At 60.3% G+C, this 18,965-nt stretch overlaps 7 protein-coding genes across 8 annotated transcripts in view; 3 read left to right on the top strand and 4 right to left on the bottom strand.

Annotated features, from left to right (window-relative positions):
* Positions 1-63, bottom strand: part of CTSA (cathepsin A) — a 4,793-nt gene extending 4,730 nt beyond the window's left edge. The window contains exon 1 of the mRNA XM_019539791.1: positions 22-63. Coding sequence (XP_019395336.1) covers positions 22-63 — 42 coding nt within the window. The remainder of the gene's footprint in view (positions 1-21) is intronic.
* NEURL2 (neuralized E3 ubiquitin protein ligase 2) lies at positions 41-3,306 on the top strand. Its single transcript, XM_019539528.1, has 2 exons — positions 41-731; positions 2,849-3,306. Exons 1-2 carry the CDS (start codon positions 62-64, stop codon positions 2,962-2,964), a joined length of 786 nt encoding a protein of 261 aa, XP_019395073.1. The 5' UTR covers positions 41-61; the 3' UTR covers positions 2,965-3,306.
* Positions 3,307-3,688: 382 nt separating this feature from the next.
* On the top strand, positions 3,689-5,449 carry SPATA25 (spermatogenesis associated 25). The gene is given in 2 exon segments (XM_019539790.1): positions 3,689-3,835; positions 4,662-5,449. Coding segments are annotated over 2 exon segments (870 nt in total). The 5' UTR covers positions 3,689-3,753.
* Positions 5,450-6,577: 1,128 nt separating this feature from the next.
* On the bottom strand, positions 6,578-8,485 carry ZSWIM1 (zinc finger SWIM-type containing 1). Its single transcript, XM_019539527.1, has one exon. It carries the CDS (start codon positions 8,372-8,374, stop codon positions 6,707-6,709), a length of 1,668 nt encoding a protein of 555 aa, XP_019395072.1. The 5' UTR covers positions 8,375-8,485; the 3' UTR covers positions 6,578-6,706.
* An 859-nt stretch (positions 8,486-9,344) lies between these two features.
* Positions 9,345-14,003, bottom strand: ZSWIM3 (zinc finger SWIM-type containing 3). Of its 2 annotated transcripts, none has more exons than XM_019539522.1 (2): positions 13,774-14,003; positions 9,345-11,953 (listed from the first exon to the last, which is right to left on the bottom strand). In XM_019539522.1, the coding sequence occupies exons 1-2, from the start codon at positions 13,926-13,928 to the stop codon at positions 9,979-9,981; spliced, it is 2,130 nt and encodes a 709-aa protein (XP_019395067.1). In that variant the 5' UTR covers positions 13,929-14,003; the 3' UTR covers positions 9,345-9,978. The 2 variants fall into 2 exon arrangements, with proteins under 2 accessions (XP_019395067.1, XP_019395068.1); XM_019539523.1 differs by lacking the exon at positions 13,774-14,003 and adding an exon at positions 12,318-13,087.
* A 266-nt stretch (positions 14,004-14,269) lies between these two features.
* Positions 14,270-17,009, top strand: ACOT8 (acyl-CoA thioesterase 8). The gene is made up of 6 exons (XM_019539524.1): positions 14,270-14,537; positions 14,779-14,915; positions 15,023-15,248; positions 15,853-16,010; positions 16,336-16,527; positions 16,641-17,009. The coding sequence occupies exons 1-6, from the start codon at positions 14,437-14,439 to the stop codon at positions 16,757-16,759; spliced, it is 933 nt and encodes a 310-aa protein (XP_019395069.1). The 5' UTR covers positions 14,270-14,436; the 3' UTR covers positions 16,760-17,009.
* A 103-nt stretch (positions 17,010-17,112) lies between these two features.
* SNX21 (sorting nexin family member 21) overlaps positions 17,113-18,965 on the bottom strand; it is a 2,683-nt gene continuing 830 nt past the window's right edge. Inside the window, exons 2-3 of the mRNA XM_019539789.1 lie at positions 18,724-18,963; positions 17,113-18,455 (exon numbers count right to left, since the gene is read on the bottom strand). Coding sequence (XP_019395334.1) covers positions 17,784-18,455; positions 18,724-18,963 — 912 coding nt within the window. The 3' untranslated portion in view covers positions 17,113-17,783. The remainder of the gene's footprint in view (positions 18,456-18,723; positions 18,964-18,965) is intronic.

The following is an 18,965-nucleotide window of genomic DNA, read 5'->3' as shown; positions in this document are numbered from 1 at the left end:
CTCCCTGCAGCTGTCACCAGCTCGCTTAAAAATAGCCGGGCCCAGGCCCAGCGCCGCGACCATGGCGGCCCGCTTCCACCGCGTCCACGGCGCCAACGTGCGCCTCGAGGCCTGGGGCACGCGGGCCACGCGGGTGCAGAGCTTCGCCCACGGGCTGTGCTTCAGCCGGGAGCCCCTGGCGCCCGGGGAAATCTTCCTGGTGGAGATCGAGGAGAAGGAGCTGGGCTGGTGCGGGCACCTGCGCGTGGGGCTGACGGCCCACGACCCGCAGCGCCTGCCCGCCGTGCCCGAGTACTCGCTGCCCGACCTGGTGGGCCTGGGGGACAGCTGGGTGTTCGCCATCACCAGGAACCACAACCGCGTGGCACCGGAGGGCGAGGAGGCGGGCGCACTGGCCCGGGGCCCCGGCTTCCTCTGCGAGCCCTACCTGCTCATCGAGCACATCCGCATCCCCCGGGACAAGCTGGTGGGCCGGAGCAGGCCCGGGCGCTACAGCCACCTCCTGGACGAGCTGTACAGGACGAACGTGCTGCCTCCCACCGCGCGGCGGAGCCGCATCGGGGTGCTCCACGTGCCCCGGCCCGACGGCACGGCCGACATGCACATCGTCATCAACGGGGAGGACATGGGGGCCAGCGCCAGGGGCCTCCCCACCGCCCGCCCGCTCTACGCCGTGGTGGACGTTTTTGCTTCGACAAAAAGCGTCCGTGTGATCCAGGTGGATTATGGCTGTAGGTATCCGAGGAGCCTCCCCCCTCGGGCTCTGGGGAGGGGCACGGGTGTGGGGGCTCACACTGGCGAGATTCAGCTTCACCGTCTGCCAGGGCAGAGCCCCAGGCACCATGGGGCAGGGAGACAAGACCACACTGGTCTCCTGCTGGATATGGCCGCAGCCCTATAAGCCAGCACCAGCCCTGGGCCCTTGAACGCCAGGCCCCACAAGCCTGGTACGCGCCGCATTTCTGCCCAGTACCTCACTGCCCCTGCCCCACTGCCGGTGCCCATAGCCTCTCCTTTCCCCTTGGGTCTGGGGCTAACGCTGGGCACGTGGAACAGAAGTGAGGAAGACACTTGTGCAGCAGCCCCGGGGAGGCTGTTCACAGCTGGAGACGGTGGGAACAGGACTCACCAGCCCCGAGCAGGGTGGTCGAATCGTGCCCATCTGAGCAGGGTGCTGTGGCCCAACTCCTCAGAGGACGGGCACCTGAGCCACACAGACCACTGACATCATTCGCCCTGCTCAGCAGGAGCCAAACACCAAGTGAGCCCAAAAGCAAGAGCAGAGATGGGACCGTGATAACTGCCACGCCACCTGGCGCTGTCTGCAGTGCTCGGTACCCAGTGTCCAGGCTCCAGGTGAAGGGTCACACTCGCAACAAGCTCTCACGAGAAAGCAGAGCAGGCAGGACTGTCCCTTACTGCACTGGTCACTCCTGCACCAGGGCTAACCTGCTGTTGTTGGCGCTAGGGCACTGCGAAAACCCAGGTGCAGGGACATGAGATAGACTTGTTCACGTCCTGACAGCAGAGCATAACTTCAGAGTACGCCCAGCCAGCTCTTACTCGTCCGCTGGGCGCTGGCCCCCACCCTTACCTCAGCAACTTTGCAGCAAGCAGCCTCCCCGGGCTGAAAGTACCTTGCGTGGAGGATGTAGGTCCAGGTCAGCACATGGGCGAAGCCCCTCTCACCTCCTGCTGCCCTTTGCTCTCCGGACCGGCAGGGGGTCCCCTGGAGACACCCGACTGGGTTTCTCAAGATGGCTGGGAGCGGTGCGGGAGGCTGAACGCAGTTCTTCCCTTCTCAGATGAAAGGTTGCAGGGGTTCCTCTTTCTGCAAATGAAGCGTTTAAGGGAAGTTTCGCTTTAGCTGCATATTGGCCCAAAACAGAAGTGAGAAAGAAGCAGATGCTGCCGTGACAGGTTCTGGGTCAAGAGAGAGATTCAGGCCTGGCGGCAGCAGGGAACAACCTATTGCTGCAGAGAGCAAAGTCTCTTCTCACGAAGCGCCCCGGTCACAACAACCCATGGCCCAGTGCTGAGGGAAGGTAAACAGGCGAGCGCTTTGAGCGCGGTCCCAAGGTCAGAGCCTGGCTCCGAACCGTGCTAGTGGTTTGGCCGGAATTTCTGCCTCTCTGCCCCTCCTTCCCAAAGCCAGCAGCATCCAGCAGAGATAAGAGGTGTTGAGCAAGATTTTGCATTAGCTGCAGCTCAGTCTTACACACCTTGTGACAGACCAGATTATCCAAGCCTCTGACCCCCGCCGCACCCCGATGGCCCTGCTGTAAGGCCTTTCACACACTAGCTGGGAACCAGCTGGCTTGCTGCCACCTGGATTCCCGCCCCCAGCACCTCTCCGCAGCACCAAATGACTCTTAGGTAAGAGAGAAAGTGTCCAGGAACAGGCTGTGAGATGCGTGTGCCCACTGGGTGCAGCGACCCAGGTCACGGGTGAGAGGGGGTTTCAAGGGCAGCATGGGGGGAGCAGGTAGTCCCTGGCTAGACAGGCACAAAGAAAGTTGATCATCCTAAAACGGCCACACCAGTTGTCTCCCTGGGAAGCCCCTGCCCCCAACCCATCCTTCTCCAACTGCACAGGCATCAGGGCTCAGGGACACGAACTGCCCCCCCAGCCTGTGACCTCCAGCAGGCAGCCAGGATGCAAGCTCACACCTCACTGCTGAGTGGCAGCTCTTCACAGGGCAGCATTCACCCCCACGAGGGCCTGCCCCAGGGCAACCTCCCCACGCTCACTGTGAGCCACTTGCCTACCCAGTGACCCTGCACGGTGCCAGAGCGACACAGATGCACTCAGAGCAGCCAACTCAGCTCCCTCTTCTTCCACTTTCAGTCCCCTCCTTGCAGACCCTCTGCCGACAGGTCATCCAGAAGCATGTCATCCACCGACTGGCCATCGATGGCTTGGACCTGCCCCTTGTCCTGAAGAACTTCTGCAAATACGAGTGACGGGGCAGCGGGAGCACCCTCAGCAGGCCGCTGCCATGTGCTCAGCCCCTGCAAGTGATCAGAAATGATCTTCCAGGACAGCTCTTCCACCCTCCAAGCACAGGGCCCCAGGAACAGAGCTGGTTCCCTACTGCTCTGCCTCTGGCTGGAGCCTCAGCAGGCTCTGCTTCCTGACACGCAAAGTGCTGTCTGCAGCAGCAAGAGACAGTACAAGGGCTGCACAGCCAGTCTGGGCCAGAGCAGCACTAGTAGGGAGCTCCTTGCATGTGAAGGGCAGGCTGGGGCTGCTCCACTTACAGCAGCACAAGAGCAATAAAGTGCTTCCAAACTGCGCTGAACAAACACTGCTTGTAGGATTGGTGCTGCATGCAGCTTCCGCCTCCTCCACACAGTCCCGGTGACGGGGAGTACCATGGGCCAGTCCCCGCTGCCGCCTGTCTGAGTCACAGACCTCAGTGAGGATGCTCTTGCCCTCCCGAGAGGTATGGGAGGGCGGTCGCAGGTGCACACAGTCCACACGTTGTATGGAACGGGGACCAGGGACAAACCAGAAGTGCTTGAAACCCAGCCTGCTTGTGACAGGCAGAGGCTCAAGGGTGTCAGAGCAGGAATAGATGACCCAGTGGGTCAGCAGGGCCACCCTAATCCCACCAGCATCATTCCCTGCTGAAAGCCACCCTGCTCCAGAAGACCTGGGCTAGTCACAGTGGGAGCTGGTAGGTGGGGAGCCAGTGCTGGGCGCTGGCTCCAGTGTGAGGTAAGGCCGGAGCCTGTGATGCTGGTTCTAGAATGGGGCAAGCCGGTTCAACACTGGCCATGTCTTATCCAGTGAAGGAAATAGTGGCACTGGGTTTTTTAGCTCCCAGTCAAGGTAACTGCTTTTCCTGCTATTTCAGCAGCATTTTGTGTGAACAGGGAAGTGCTGGGAAGGCAACTCAGGGATGATCTGCCATAGGGCAAGTCTGGGCATCTCACAGGAGACCAAAGGCTCGAGGCATCTGTGTCACTGTTCAGATGCAGGGTGGCCCAAGCATAACATGCTGGTCACGTGGCACCAGCCAGAGGTTACCCAGTTACCACCCACTAGGCTGTGAGAGGGTGCTGAGGCAGAGAGGCCTCAGCTCAAACTCCTCAGCTGGAAGTAGAGAGGGCAGGATACAAAAGGCCAATTCGCAGCAGCTGACAGTTTAGAAATGGCTGGAATCAGCCCTCCTGCGTTGCCAGGGCAGGTGTTCACCAAGAGCGAGCTGTCACTTGAAACAAGACCCAAGTCACCAGGGAAAGCCAGGCTGAGCTAGGATCCCAGCACATTTCTGGCTGCTCTCAGGGAGCGGCCAGGCGTGGGAGACCAGCATCTCTCACGCCCTTCCAATGGAATGAAAATTGCAGCGTGGCTCTCATTCCAGCTGCATGTTTTCTTTCCTGGAGATGTTTACTTGCAGGCTGGGCCTGACTCACATCCTGCATCCCCACGGGAGATGCATGCAGTAGATACCTAACAGCACAGCAAAGGCCCTGGGGAGAACGTATCCGTGCATGCTGCACAGGGGACATAGGCTGAGCCTGACTCTTCGCGGCCCCTCCCAGCACTCCAGGATCGGGCACCTACCACACGCAACACAATGGGCATCTAAGCGAGGCCTGCCTCCGGCTAGGGCACCCTGGGAAGGGCTCAGCCCACGCTTCTCTCCCTACAGGAGACGCCAGCAGACAGCTCCATGTGGTGCAGGGCAATCTCAGTGTCTACCAGGCAGGGGAGGCACCCTCAGCTGCCGGGGTTTTGGTTCCAGGCCTGCTCAGGAGCAACACAGAGACAAATGCAGGCCCTCCACAGCAAGAAGCTGCCCTGCTGTACCAGAAGACACCCACACAGCCTCTCAGGGGGGCCCACACAACTCCATGCCTCCTTATCCACAGCAGGGTAGGCTATGGGTGGGAGCCATACAGGGGGCAGTACTTTGGGAGGCTTGCCCAGCATGAGATCCCTGCATGGGATTACCCCTTTGAACTGCCCAGAGACAAGCAGCCCTGCGGCCCCGCGGGCATGTTTCAGACTGCCCCTCCACATAGGTATCCACCTGCTCAGCAGAACAGGTGGCGTGGTGCTGAGCAGGGCAGCCCGGCAGGGGCCTTCCCGCTGGCTGGGCTTCCTCCTCCCGGAGGTGCTTTCCTGCTGCCCATGAAGGCAAGTAACAGAGCAGGAGAGCCAGCACCAACCTTGCCCCCTGACAACTGCATCCTCACTCTTGCCATGATGATCGCGGGCATCCCCACAGTGCCCGTGCCAGGGGTCAGAGAGGATGACATGATCCAAGCTGTGCAGAGCTTCATGGCAGAAAATCCGGAGCAGGGGGCAGCTGGGGAGGTCACTCTGAAGAGGAGGGGGGACCCGCAGCTCTGCAAGAGAGACTGACCGAGAAAGAGGCTGGTCAACAGCAGCTGCCGGAGCCCACCTCCAGCTCTTGCTGCGCAGCCTGGGAAGTGAAGCCAAGCAGAACTTCAAGGGGAAGGAAACATGGGAGGCAGTGTTCCCAGAGAAGGTTTATGTTACCAGATCATGTATTACAAAACCCCAGATCAAGAGGAAGTCCCCAGTCACGCCGCTCTGCTCTGCTCCCATGGTGTGCTGACTGCTATAAACAAAGCTGCTACCAAAACCTGGGTCAAGGGAACACACGCACTTTGGATGACAAGCATGCCAGACTGGCGGGGGCGGGGGGGGAAGCCGACCTCTCAGTGCAGTCCTGCTCCCCTGGCTGCCCCCTGCCGGCTGCAACAAAGCAGCATCTCCATCTCCCGCCCATGGCATCTCCTTTCCTGAAGCTGCTTCTTTCAGAGCAGCCAAACCCCTTATACTCAAGCATGCAGCAGGTCCTGCCGCTATCAGCACCCCCTTCTCCCTGCAGCACCCTGCGAGCCTTCAGTCTGCACTTACTGCCTGGCTGCAAGCGGCAGCCATGGGTACACCCATTCATCCCCTTCTCCCAGTCCAAGGCTGTCAAGGGGAGAGCGCACTAGTTCCCCAGCAAGTGTAAGGGCAACTGCCACCTCTGGCCCACGTAACCCTAGTGCCTGCTGCGGGAGCTATGGGTAGGCTGTTCCTCACAGCCTTTGCTGCTCCCAAACAGGCAGGTTCACTCAGCCGACTACAGCATAGGGAAATGAGAAGATGGGGAACTAACAATGCAGTTTAAAAATAGAGCCTGGCCTCACGTGAGCACAGCCTGCCTTCCAAGCTAGGCAAGGAGCCCCAGGTGCCAAGGAGGCAGGGAGGGAAAGGGCTGGCAAGGAGGTACTCAGCTCCCTGCCTAACTGCAAGTGTTATACATGTCACAGATAAGCTGCCCATGCCTAGTGCAGTGACTGGGCACCTGGAAAGGGCCTGAATGCACAAGCCCTTGTTCAGACAATGGGGGCCCATGTTGCCCCATACTGCCCCGTTCCACTATCAGCTGGGCCAGTGTGGTTGGTCCATTGCCATCTTGGCAGGAGTCCCACATTCAGGTCCCTCCGTCTCCCCAGCAGGGGTAATGTTCATTCAACAGGTGCTAGGTGCACTCCAAAGCCAGGGAGACCCCACTGCGTTGCCCATCTCCCACCACAGCATTTCTGAGAGGACGAAAGGGAGGACATGTGGCTTTGAACTGATGTTGCTCCAGCGTTTCACATCTCGCTTCTGCCCACGTGCCCCGGAGAGCTGCAAGGCACAAGCAGAAGGGGCTGGGAAGCAGCAGCGTCAGAGCTACAGCTTCACTTCCACGTAAGGTCCAATCCAGCTGTCAGCCAGTTCCCGGAGGGTGTTGTACCTGCGATCAAACTCTTCACTACTGCACTGGGTCAGAAGGCGGCTGATCTCTTTGGTGAGAAAGGACACAACCAGGGATTTATCCAGAGACTTCTCCCAGGAGCTGTTTAGAACCTCTGAGAAGCCATTGGTGCTTTCTGGCCCTGCCTGACAGCCACCAGGTCCCTTCTGCCACTGTTTGCTCAACATTTCTGGCTGCGAGACCCACCTGTCTGAGTTCAGCACAGCCAGGATGTGCCTGCAAGGCAGCCGGAAGGTTTGGTTCAAGGGGCAAGTACAGCTTTTCAAGCCCTTTGGGTCCACCTTGTGGGCATCTTCGAGGATCTGCACGTTGATGGCATCCTCATTGGTGCCAATTAGCTGCACAGACTTCTGCACCACTGCAAACTCAGTCAAGCAAAGTTTAGTGGCGGGTACTGTGCAGATGTCCTGCAGGGACTGACTGATGCAATCATCAGCCTCTCTGCTCCTCTCTGTGTCGTGGTCCTTGTTTGTGTCCTCAGCCATGGTCTCTCTTGCAGTTCCATGGAGAGGAAGATTCAAGGGGCTCCAAGCGTTTGCTGAATGGTTCTGCAGAAGCCGGGAAATCTGAGGGGCTGCCAGGGGGTTCTGAAGAAAGATCAGGGGATTCTGAAGAGTTGCAAGAGAGCCATGATTGAGAGAGACCAGTGCTGTCTTCTGGGCTGGTTGGTTATGAAGAGATGTGGAGGGATGAGAAGCTGGGGGCAAGCTCTGAGCCGACAGGCTCTGCGGAGCTGCCTTGACAGACATATGGCTGCTCAAAGGGGTAGTGGAGACCAGCACAGCGTCAGGAGACCGCTCCGACACACACTTCTGGTAGTGTTTTGCTAAAGAAGTGGCGCAGGTCTCCAGAGAGAGCCCAGTGCAGAAGACTTGACTTAAGCCTCGAGTGGTGACCTCCAGTTCTTTAAAATACTCACTGCTCTCGGCCCAGTTCCTCCAGCTATGCATGACCCAGATCTTGCTGTTGAGGAGCCAGTGGATATGGAGCTGGGGCAGCAAGTCAGGCTTCACAAAATCGCTCAGAACAGTATGCATCTTTCGCAGGTTGCTCTCTGTGGCTGCACACATTGTGTTCCTCAAGGTATTCAGAATTAGCCTTTCCGTGTAGCACTCCAAAGACATCTGGTGGATCTTGTGCTGCAAGTATTTGCACACGTGGAAGACGGATAGCTGCACTTCCGCTGACGGGAACGCTTGGGAGAGGATCGGCAATAACGGGAAGTGTGGGTCCACCAGGAAGGTCTGGATCTTCTTCCATTCGGGGTTAAATGCCTTGAATGTCTTGTAGAGACGAGACAAGCTCTCTGCAGACTCCTTTGCAGGGACTGCGAAGTGAATGACCTTCATCATCTCACCCTCCAGCTTCAGGAAAGGCTTGTCGACCATGAACATGTACAGAGCTTTGCCCTTGCCGCTGTGCGTCCTGTGGATGAGCACGACCTCAGGGAAATGCACAAATACGTCTCGCATCAGGTTGGTCTGGAAGCTGATGGCGTCCAGCTGGGAGGTTTTATCTAACTGATAAGTGACCAGGGAGCCGCAGTCAAAGCTCAGGAGCTCCCTCACCGTTTCCAGGGCCATTGCTAGCAGTCGGTGTCTGTGTGCTGTTGGAGCACGAGCCCCAGTTCCCTCGGCGGTCAAGGCCTGTCCACGGCGGGGGGCAACCCCTCGCACTACCTCCGTCCGGGAGGCCTGGGTTGGGGGGAGGAGAGAAACAGGAGGGCAAATGGTCAGGACCGATTCTGCTGCCCGCCTTTCCCTGCAGCTCAGACAGCAGGCGACGGCCGGCGAAGCCACCTCCCACCCCTGCCCCCCCAGCAGGCTGGGCCGCCCGCCGCCAAGAGCGCAGCACGGCGGCCACCGGGCACCGCTGCAGCAGCCCTCACACCTGGGGCTTGGAGCGATCCCAGCATGCACTGCTCCAGCCCAGCCCTGCTGGAGGGCAATGCTATATCCCAGCATGCCCCGCAGCAGCGGAGTCCGACCGTGGGGTAGGCAATGCTGTATCCCGGCATGCCCCGCTCCTCCCAACCCCTGTTGGCGGGGGGCAACGCTACTTCCCGGCGTGCCCCGGCGCCCGCCCCACCGCCTTACCTGCTCCAGACGGGCCGGCTTCCCCAAGCCGCCATTTCCTGCTTTCCCCCGCCCCCTCCGTGACGGACACAGCAGTTTGCCAATCCTCGGGCGGCCCTCTCAAAGCCGCAGCCAATCAGAATACTGGTGCGGCTGTCTGCCAGCGAATCCACCAATCAGTGGCCACGGATCCGCCTCGGTTCAGCGGGGTGGGCTTCTGCTGCCGTGACGACGCATCCTCCAATAGCTATAGACCCTCCTAGCAACCAGCCCACGACCTCAGAGCGAGACGCCCAATCAGCGCCGGCGAAGTCATGTGATGCACTCAGGTCGTCACGTGACTCGCACCCCGGCGCCAACGCCCGCACGTGGGAGCCGCCCTGCTCCGGGGAGCGCCCTGGGTGGCCCCTGCCCCGCGCCCAGGGGGAAGGGCCCAGCGCAGCGCAGCGCCCGGGAGAAATACGGCTGGATTACCATGGAGCTGAAACCACGGTTTAATAATTCGCAATTCATTTGGTCTGAACACACAGCAGCAAAGGGGCGCTGGTGGCTGCAGAGCAGGAGCCACAGCAGCATTGCACTTCCCTGGGGAGCGAGCTCTCTGCGCCCTGCCCAGCGCCTGGAACAACCTCTCCCGTTGCCTGGGCAGCGAGAGCCAGTTCACTCCAGACTTAAAAACCAAGAACTACTGAATGAATGGGGGGAAACTAACCACCTTGACCATGGGCCCCGCTGCTGGGCCAGTCCTTCTTAGGCTTTGGTGGAAAAACAGTGGTGAAGAGCCCTCCAAAAAGGGGATATTGCTAGCCTGGCTTCTGCAGCCCTAGTGCCAGGCAACTACTGGCTGGACAGACGGGGGGCCAGCTGGGAACTACGCTATTACAGGTGCCTAGAACCTTTGTAGAGCTGTGCAGTGGAGTCAATGGCCAGGCACCCGGGAAAGTCTCAGGTTCCTTAGCTGGATCTTTAACAGTCCTACAAGTTCACCGTAACCCTGAATCTCCTTGGGGCAGAGCGGGAAGGGGAAGAGAAGCTGGGGTAGGGTCAACCCATTAACTCTCCACAAACAGCTCAGTTCATCTTTCATGTCTGAATCCAGCAGGCTTCACCTTTCACATTAGCAACTTCTTGGTGTCTGTCGGCGACTCTCCAGAAGCTGCCGCTGCTGGCTCCACTTCCACCTCCTCCTGTTTTACCCAGAGGAAAGGCAGGTCCCCCACATTTCTGCAGGTAAAGGGTTTCTCATCTTCCTCCTCTGGCTCAGAGGACTTAGTCCAGATATCCACAATCATTCTGAGCGTGGAGCTGCGCTCCTCCAGCTCCTCCCCATCACACTGCAGAAGCAGATTCGCAAGCTCTTTGCTGAGGGACTGGATTTTGTCAGACCTTTCTTCTGCCCCTGGCTGGGCACCTGCTAAGTGCTCAGTGTGGTCCAGGAGCTTCTCTCCTAAGCCTGATGGGTGTTGATGCTTCTTCTGCCAGCGCTTGCACACCATAGCTTCTTCTACTGCCCTCTTGTTTGCATGCAGCACAGACAGGATGTGCCTGCAGGGCAGCCGGTACCGACAGTGGAAGTAACAACTGCAGCTCGTACAATCTTTGCTGACCTGGTGCGTGTCTTCTAACAGCTGAACCACAATCTTGTTCTTCATGCTGATAATCTTGGTTGACTTCTGCATCACCTCCCACTCACTCAGGTACAGCTGGTAGCTCAGGTCAGTGCAACTCTTGTGCAAAGCTGCCAGCATAGCACCTGTGGCCTTAGCTGGTTCCTGCTTGATGACCTGCTGGGGAGGCTCAGGAGAGCTGATCCGGGCCTGCACAGGAGCACGTTTTGGGGTGGCACGCGTGCGTGCTTTAGGCTTCTCGAGGCTGTTCCGGCCATCCTCTGGTGACAAACCCTGCTTCAGGTTTTCCAGGCCTTTGGTGTCAAAGCAGTCTGCGTATTCGACAAAGTGAAGGATGCTCGTCTCCAGTGGTGACTGCTTGCTAAAGAGAGTGGATAGTTTATGGGTGATGAAGTCCAGACTGTCCATGTAGGTGCTGCAGGAAAGGAGACCTTTCTTTGCATGCAAGTACCACAGCATCTCACAGGAGAACCAGTTGGCCTGAAGAGAGTCAAACAACTCTTTGTCCACCAAGCGCTTCACCAGCTGAGACAAGCCGTCTAGATTTGGGCTAGAAGGGGAAAAGACAGCCTCCCTCAAAGCTAGTGTCACATTACGCTTGAAGGAAGAAGAGACTTCTGCTTCCTCTACCTTCTTCTCTAGGAGTTGGGCAGTGTGATAAACAGAGAGCAGTACTTTGGCTGATGGAAAGAGCTCCTGCAGGGTGGCTTTGTGAAGGAAGGCCATGTCCACAAAGACCACCTTGACTTTCTGCCACTCTGGATTGAACTCCTTGAAGACTGTGAGCATTTTACTCACGTTCTCCCCAGTGTCCTCCTTGAGGACAGCAAAATGAACCAGCTTCCCTACTCGGTCCTTGCTTTCTGCTAAGAAGGCATAAAGCACGTGTCCTCTCTCACTCTGCACCCTGTGCAGCAAGAGGCTCTCAGAGAACTTGACAAACAGGCTCTTCATTTTGCTGGTCTGGAAGTTGAGCCTGTCGAGCTCCTGGCTGCTGCCCACACTGATTGAAGCCAATGACCCCATGTCCACCCTCAGGAAGTTTTTCATGACTTCGGCAACCTTGACTAAAGCTGAGGGAGAGGCATTTTCTTTGACTACCTCAGGAACCTTACTGAGCAGAGAAGTTGACCTGTCTGGAGTCCTGTCAGGTGTCGCAGAGTCTTTGCCAGCTGTTTCACAGTCTTCTGCCTTAGTTTCCTGTTGTCTACGCAGTTTTGTGGCGGGTTTGTCATCTACCGTGGAGCTGGCTCTTCTTGTCATCCGAGAAGAGCCTGTAAGAACCACGGGAGCCCCTGGCTCGACATGAACGTGTTTACTGTTCAGCTCTGTGATCACCAGCCGGTCAATCTCCTCATTATATTGCAGGACAAAGTAAGCAGGGCACAAGTTGGGCTCTTGTTTCCTCTTCTTACTGTATTCCCGTGATCGGATACAACAGAACTTCACCAGCATGAACCTAGGAAAGAGGAGAAAAGTTAGCAAAAATCAGCAGGATATAGTTCTGGAGTAGCAGAGTTTAGCACTGCTCGCTCACATGCCTGCCCATGTATCCAAAGACTGAACACATGAGAAGGATGTCATATAAAGGTCATAACCAAAAGGTGTTAGGAAGGTTCAGAAAGACATCATTGAACACAGCAGATACAAGTCTAAATTTACTGCCATGTTTGGCCTCAAGCCCTCATTTCTGATGGTGCATCCAATGTTTGTTTCTGACTTGCCCAGTCCACAGAGGCAGCAAAATCGAAAACAGATCATCATTGCCATCACTTCTGAAAGCAGCCGTGAAGAGTGAAGGAGCTAGGCTCTGATCCTGCAGTGTGACTAGATCCACTGGCTTCTACAGAAGCGGTATTGGGCCAGTACTCCCGGAGAATTGCTCACATCAATAAAGGCTGCAGAATCAGGCCTCGCAAAGTGTAACAGAATATCAAAATCTATTAATTTTGAAGTGGCTGGAGAATGTCAATAGACACTGCAGTCGATACAGAGAGTGTCCTTAGGAAAAGATTAATGCATGAAATCAGAAGTAACCAGCGTGCCTTCATAAAGGTATCACCTCAGAGATCAGCGTTAAAACCTGGTACAGGAAATGAGAGAGCATGCAACACAAACTAAAGGCAGAGGCCTGCCTGCAGAGGAAGATCTCCGTGAAAGATGGGGGGGATAATACATGTGGGTGAGGAGGGAAATGAGAGAACATGTTAATGAAGCAGAGAGATACTCTATAATTAAGGGGTGATGGCGCACACTCAGAACTGGCAAAGCTTTTACAACTGACTTGCTGAGTGCAGCAGAAACTCAATGCGCAGGAACCTAGAACTTGTTTCGAAGTTTAACACACACCATTGTACACCCCCCACCCCGCAACTTGAAAATGTAGCCCATGACTTTTTGACCGGATGTAGTCCAGGCACAAGAGATCATGTTCAAACAGGCAGGTCAAGAGCTCTTACGCTAAGTGGACACGAAGCTGGACTGAGGCCTAGGAGGGCTGGGAGAAGTTCCAGGTTTTGAAGCCTGCTCAACATGAACATGACTGGGAGAAGCCACGTCCAGGCCCTACACCCCTGTCCCCATCTGTGAAATGGGGATAGTGCTACTGGCTTGTGGAAAGCACTGAGACCTGAGCACGAAAAACACTGCAAGAGGTCCAGGCACTGCGTCTTTCTTACGGCGGTTTCCATCCCAAGGCTTTTAAGAGGACGCACTTCAAAACCAGCCACTGCTGTGACCGTTTCAGCTGCATGCAGCAGCTTTAGACAGGAAGCGAGTCAGAATCCTGCAGGCAGTTCAAATGGCAAAAGTCAAGGGTCCACAGCTGCTCCTGGTGCTGCCTGGCCAAGACACCTGCTTGGTGAGACCAGGCCTCCGTGGCCTCCTGCTGCTCTGTGCCCTGTGCCCCTTCATCCATGCGCTCCCTGTCCACGGCTCCGCGAGGGCCTGGCACCTCCTTCTGGTGGAGATCAAGCTGGCGTGCACCCAACCAGGAGGGAGGCTCTGGCCCACAGCACCCCGAGGGCTGCTTGCCTCACCCTGCTTCACGCCCATCTCCAAGCAGAGTGTCACTGGGCAGCGCCCGCTGGCTCCATGCATGTGTTCCAGGGCCCACGGGCACCCCTGTGGTGCTCCTGTTATGACCCCGGGACCTCCGCCCCCATCATTACTTGCCCCGAGTCACCTGCAACACATCACTAGCAGCCCCTGCACCAAAGGGAGCATATAGCCTCCCTGGCAGGCGGGTGGGCAGGTGCCTGGAGCATTCAGGGCACTTACGTGATGTCCTCGCGGATGCGGGTGCCGTGGCGGCGGTTGTAGAAGCGCACGGAGGTGCAGGTCTTCAGGCCGTAGTGGCACCGGTTCTCCTTCTTGTAGGTGCTGAAGCACTCCTTGAAGTCCTCGTAGTTCTTGAAGCAGGAGCCCACCTCCATGACACTCGCACTGTGTCCTGCTCAGCCACAGCCCCTTATGCGGGCAACACCTCTCCTGTGCCCTGGGACCACACCCCCCACCCCGGGGTCTGGCAGCGCCTCCCAGCCCTGCCTCGTGCTGCTGCCCTACCTTTGTACCCACTGCTATGCCAGGCAAGTCAAGGCTGCCCGCTGTGCCCCACTCCCCTGCACTGGGGCCCGCTTCCGCCCCGCGCCTCTTAACCCAGCCCGAGCACCGCCCCCCGCCGCGCGCTGGCCAACCGGGGCCGCGGGGACAGCGCGGCATAGGTCCCCCCCAATCGGGCCGCGGCTGGCGATCACGTGAGCCGAGACGGGCAGCGGCCGCGTCCAATCAGTGCACCCCTCCCAGCCCCACCCGGGAGCCGGCCACTTCCTGCTTCTCCGAGGGTGGCGGCTGAGTGGCAGCGGCCGGCGCCAATCAGCCCGCGGAGCCCGCTGAGCGGGGGCGGGACGTCCGGCTGGTCCCGGCCTCGCTGGACAGCAAAAGATGGCGGAGGACGGTGGGGAGTCGCCGGACGCCGGGGACCTGCGCAGCATCCTGGTCACCAGCGTCCTCAGCCTCGAGCGCCTCGACCTCGACCTCTTCCGGTGCGCGGGGCGGCCGGGGAGCCCCGCCTCGTGGGAAGCCCCGCCCCCATCCTGGGACAAAGACCCTGGAAGCCCCCCCCCTCAAAAGCCCCGCCCTTATCGTGGGACACCCCTTGGAGGCCCCGCCCCCACCCTGGAATGACCTGCCTCCATCCTGGGATGACCCCTGGAAGCCCCGCCCCTGTGCTGGGAAGCCGCACCCCCACCCTAGAATGCGGGGGCTGAGGCTGTGTCCCCGCAGGGGGCGGCACTACTGGGTGCCGGTGACACGGCGGCTGTTTGGGGGGCAGATCGTGGGGCAGGCGCTGGTGGCGGCGGCGCGGGCGGTGAGCGAGGACGTGCATGTGCACTCCCTGCACTGCTACTTCGTGCGTGCGGGTAAGAGCCGGGGCCTCGGCCTCAGTTTGCCCAGCTGGGGAATGGGGGTGCAGGGTGGGCTCCCCAGCACCAGGCCCCTCAGGGTGACGTGGTTGCTCCTGGCGCAGGGGACCCTGGCATGCCGGTACTGTACCAGGTGGAACGCACCCGCACCGGGAGGAGCTTCTCGGTGCGCTCCGTGAAGGCCGTCCAGCACGGGAAGCCCATCCTCATCTGCCAGGCCTCCTTCCAGCGGGCCCAGCCCAGTCCCGTGCAGCACCAGTTCGCCATGCCCGCCGTGCCAGCCCCTGAGGAGCTGCTGACGCGGGATGAGCTCATCCACAAGTACTTGCAGTGAGTGCATGGGTGCAGTGGGACGGGTGCTGGGGACCCCTCGTGCCCTCACGTGCAGCTGGCAGAGGCAAAGCGTCAGTAGTGCGGTGGGGGCCAGGCCAGAGTGACAGAGCCCCGAGCCCCCTGAGAGGTGAGCCCCGATGACAGGACCCCCCATTTAGACATGTCTGGCCCCAGCTGCAGTAATTTGGGGAAGGCGCTGTGGACCTGGGAAGGCAGAACATGAAACAGGCCGAGGACAAACAGTTCCTCCTCGCGCTTCGCTCTTCCCCAGCCAGGGCTTACTTCTCCCTCCGTGGCCAGCGGGAATCCCTCTTCCCCGAGGCCTCGGCTTCTCTGCTGCTCTCAGCAGGTTCCTCCCCCACTGCTGCACCACAGCACCTGCATGGGACGCCCCCATCTCCCCATACTGGGGTTCGTGCCAGCAGGCTGCAGGCCACAACCCCAGCCAGAGCTGTGCTCTGGGCCCTGGCACCGCAGCCTGGGGTCTTGCTCACAAAGGTCGTGGGAGGGGAGCGAGGGCCCCGGCAGGGCAGGGCAGGGCTGCAGCTGACACCCCTGCGGGGACCAAGCTCTGGGACCATTCCCATGTCTTGTCTTGGAGGGATCCCAACTTGGTGGAGAAGTACCGGCAGGGGCTCAACAAGATGCTGGCGCAGAACGTGCCCATTGAGATCAAGCCCGTGAACCCGCCGGACGTGTTCCACTGGCAGCCGCAGGAGCCCAAGCAGCTGTTCTGGGTGCGAGCGCGCGGCTACATCGGTGAGTCCTGCCCAGGGCTGGGCCGAAGCTGTTCCTTGGCCCCACTCCATGAGTGCTGCCAGCACCAGAGCAAGCAGAGAGCATCGGCCTGGAGCCCTCACTATCCCTGAGGCCAGGGCAGGGCTGAGTCAGCCAATACTGGCTTCCAGGCATAGCAGGCGAGCATGGCACTGGGACCACAGGAGGTGCCAGCGGTCAGGGCTACTGCTTTGGCACGTCCTGCAGGCACCCTAGGAACTCGGCTCCACGCCCCACCCCTCCTCAGAGCATGATGGCTTGCATCCCGCGGGCCCCTGGCCCCATGCTCTAAGCCACTGCCTTGCAGGGGAGGGTGATATGAAGCTACACTGCTGCGTTGCTGCCTACATCTCTGACTATGCCTTCCTGGGCACCGCCCTGCTCCCGCACCGGCAGCACACGGTCGAATTTATGGTCTCCCTGGACCACTCCATGTGGTTCCACGCGCCCTTCCGAGCCGACCACTGGATGCTCTATGAGTGCGAGAGCCCCTGGGCCGGTGAGTGCAGGAAGCCAAGGTCCCCCCCACCCCTCCAGTGCTGGGGCAGGTCTGCCCACACCCTCGGGGGAGCTGAGGGGCTCCTAGGTAAGAGTTGTCCCTTCTCTCGGCAGGTGGGAGCCGAGGGCTGGTGCACGGACGGCTGTGGCGCAGGGATGGGGTCCTGGCCGTCACCTGTGCACAGGAAGGAGTCATCAGGGTGGCGGAGACCCCGATCGAGAGCAAGCTGTAGCTGCCCCCGCAGAAAGGCCGCCCTGTCTGGAAGTGGGCATGGGCCTGCTGCGGAGCCTGGGCAGCAGCGGAGGGCTGGAGCCAGCTGGAGCTCCGTGCTGCTGGGAGGTGGTGGCACAGCAGGTGCAGGCTGGGGCCAGGCAGACGCAGGCTGCAGTTATGTCACGTTTATTGAGGGTTCGTTACACACTGGACTGGCAGCTGCTGTCTCTGCCTTGCTTCCCCTCCCCCCCAATAAAGCAGGTGTGGCAGCTCCCGCATGGAGTCGGTACCTTGTGCCTGGCTGTGCCCAGCGGGGCAGTGTCCCCAGCACAGTCACAGGGACCTCGGAGGGGGCGGGGAGTGGCATGGGGAGATCCTGGCTGGGGGCTGCTCTGCCCTGGCTGCTGCTGAGCGGCTCTTGCAGGGCTGCCTGGCTGGGGGCTGTTGGTGCAGAGTGCACACTGCTTCCCTTTCTCAGTTCTCTTGTTCCCACCCTGCATCCAGCGCTGCCCTGGCTGCATAGCCACCCGCCAGCTACATGGGGCTGGGCTGGGCTTGAGGGGTCCGTGCGTGGCTTGCAGAGCCTGGCAGGCCCCCGGGGTGGAGGAGGACTCCTACCTAAGCAGGGGCAAAAGTGCAGGACTGGAAGTTGGCCAATAGGAGGGCAACTGGCCTGGGGCTGTTAGCCAGGGATCTGTCCCATGGAGGGGTGAGGGAGGGGAGGGTTGGTGTGCACAGACTCAGTAGAGCCCCTGTCCTTTTTCCTACCAAGACTTCAAGTATGGTTCAAAGCCCTGGGCCTGGCCGGAGCTGTCCAGGCCTGCCTGCCTGGCACCAGAACATCCCGTCTAGAGCCTCCTCGCTCCCAGCAGCGCCCGCTGGGGAGTTCTCTCGGCCCAGCCGTCAAGGGGCTTCTCCCAGGAACCCAGCAGTGGCATGCTGGCCACGTTCTCCGGCAGGGCCAGGCCTGGGGCCAGCCAGGTGGCCTCCGGACACACTGCCTTCCCCGTCCTGAACGCACCTGCCGCTGCGGCCCCCCGGCCTCAGTCCAGCGTCTCCTTGACAAGGAACTCCTTCAGGGAGGGCTGCTGGTCCAGCGCCACCCCCGCCTCCTGCAGGGCCTGCAGCCGGGCCTCCGACCGGCGCTTGTCCTTGCCCACCCTCCAGGACAGGTGCACGTGGGCCTGGAGGAAGGGCCCCAGCAGCGGGTGGCCGTGCTGGGTCTCCAGCAGCTGCAGGGCCTGCTCGCAGTGGTGGTGCGCCTCGCCCAGCTGGTCCAGCTCCTGCTGGCACACGGCCAGGCCGGCCAGCGTGAGCAGGAAGCGGCCCGAGCTGCAGACGGCCAGCTTGTCTTGCAGCCGGTAGGCGTTGCTCCAGGCAGCCAGGGCCTCGCGGTACATGCCACTGCAGGTGAGGCGCTGTGCAGTCTGCAGGTCGTGCAGGAAGAAGAACTCCAGGAAGGCGGGGCAGCGTCGCACCTCGGCCATGGCATGCAGGTGGGACAGGAACTGCTCGAAGGCGCGGCTGCGCTTGGCGATGGTCTCGGCCGTGAAGTTGCGCCGCAGCCGCTTGCGGGGGAAGGCGACACCCGCCAGGTCGCTGCCGAACTGCCGGCGCAGGCGCCGGTTCAGGCACTCGAAGTCCGAGTAGCGCCGGGCGATGGTGGCGGGTGCCTTGTCGAACTGGCCCGAGCGGATCAGGTAGATGGTGTAGAGCTGCGGGAGAGCGGAGCGGGGGCGTGAGGGCCAGCACCTCTGCAGCAGGCGAGGGAGCAGGAGGCAGGCCGGGCTAGGCCGCAGGCCCAGGGGGATGTGCCAAGCGGGAGCGGGCGGCAGCAGCCGGACCCGGCGGCGATAGTTACCTGAGGCTCGTCTGAGCCGCCGGCACGGTCCCAGCAGCACAGGGAGAGACAGAGACAAGAGTCAGCGCCAGGCCCCTGCCCTGGCCGTCTGCTCCCGAGCCCCCTGCCCCGGGCGCACTCACCACGTATTTGGAGGAGCGGTCGCTGACCACGCTGGCGCTGGTGACCTCGAAGACCAGGCGCTGGGGCGCCAGGGAGCTGCGCGACCTCCGCCACAGGTCCTGGAGCTGGCGTGTCAGCAGGCTGCTGCCCGGGCGCTCGCTCCAGCCTGCACCGGGCAAAGGCAGCTGTTGCCCGCACCTGCCAGCAGCCCCGCCGGCCTCTGCCCGGCCACCGCCGCCCCTTGCCCCGCAGCCCGGCCACT

This window comes from Crocodylus porosus, unplaced genomic scaffold, assembly GCF_001723895.1.
Source record: "Crocodylus porosus isolate Cpor-Errol unplaced genomic scaffold, CroPor_comp1, whole genome shotgun sequence".
NCBI lineage: Eukaryota > Metazoa > Chordata > Crocodylia > Crocodylidae > Crocodylus > Crocodylus porosus.
This window is presented reverse-complemented; position numbering and strand designations above follow the sequence as displayed.

What these genes read in the sequence shown, in the direction of transcription:
- NEURL2 (XM_019539528.1), top strand. Translation starts at nt 62, where the DNA reads ATGGCGGCCCGCTTCCACCGCGTCCACGGCGCCAACGTGCGCCTCGAG. An exon ending in GATCCAGGTGGATTATGGCT is followed by an intron (nt 732 to 2,848) that starts GTAGGTATCCGA and finishes TTCCACTTTCAG; the next exon opens with TCCCCTCCTTGCAGACCCTC.
- ZSWIM1 (XM_019539527.1), bottom strand. Translation starts at nt 8,374, where the DNA reads ATGGCCCTGGAAACGGTGAGGGAGCTCCTGAGCTTTGACTGCGGCTCC.
- ZSWIM3 (XM_019539522.1), bottom strand. Translation starts at nt 13,928, where the DNA reads ATGGAGGTGGGCTCCTGCTTCAAGAACTACGAGGACTTCAAGGAGTGC. An exon ending in CGCATCCGCGAGGACATCAC is followed by an intron (nt 11,954 to 13,773) that starts GTAAGTGCCCTG and finishes CCTCTTTCCTAG; the next exon opens with GTTCATGCTGGTGAAGTTCT.
- ACOT8 (XM_019539524.1), top strand. Translation starts at nt 14,437, where the DNA reads ATGGCGGAGGACGGTGGGGAGTCGCCGGACGCCGGGGACCTGCGCAGC. An exon ending in CTCATCCACAAGTACTTGCA is followed by an intron (nt 15,249 to 15,852) that starts GTGAGTGCATGG and finishes CTTGTCTTGGAG; the next exon opens with GGATCCCAACTTGGTGGAGA. An exon ending in GCGAGCGCGCGGCTACATCG is followed by an intron (nt 16,011 to 16,335) that starts GTGAGTCCTGCC and finishes ACTGCCTTGCAG; the next exon opens with GGGAGGGTGATATGAAGCTA.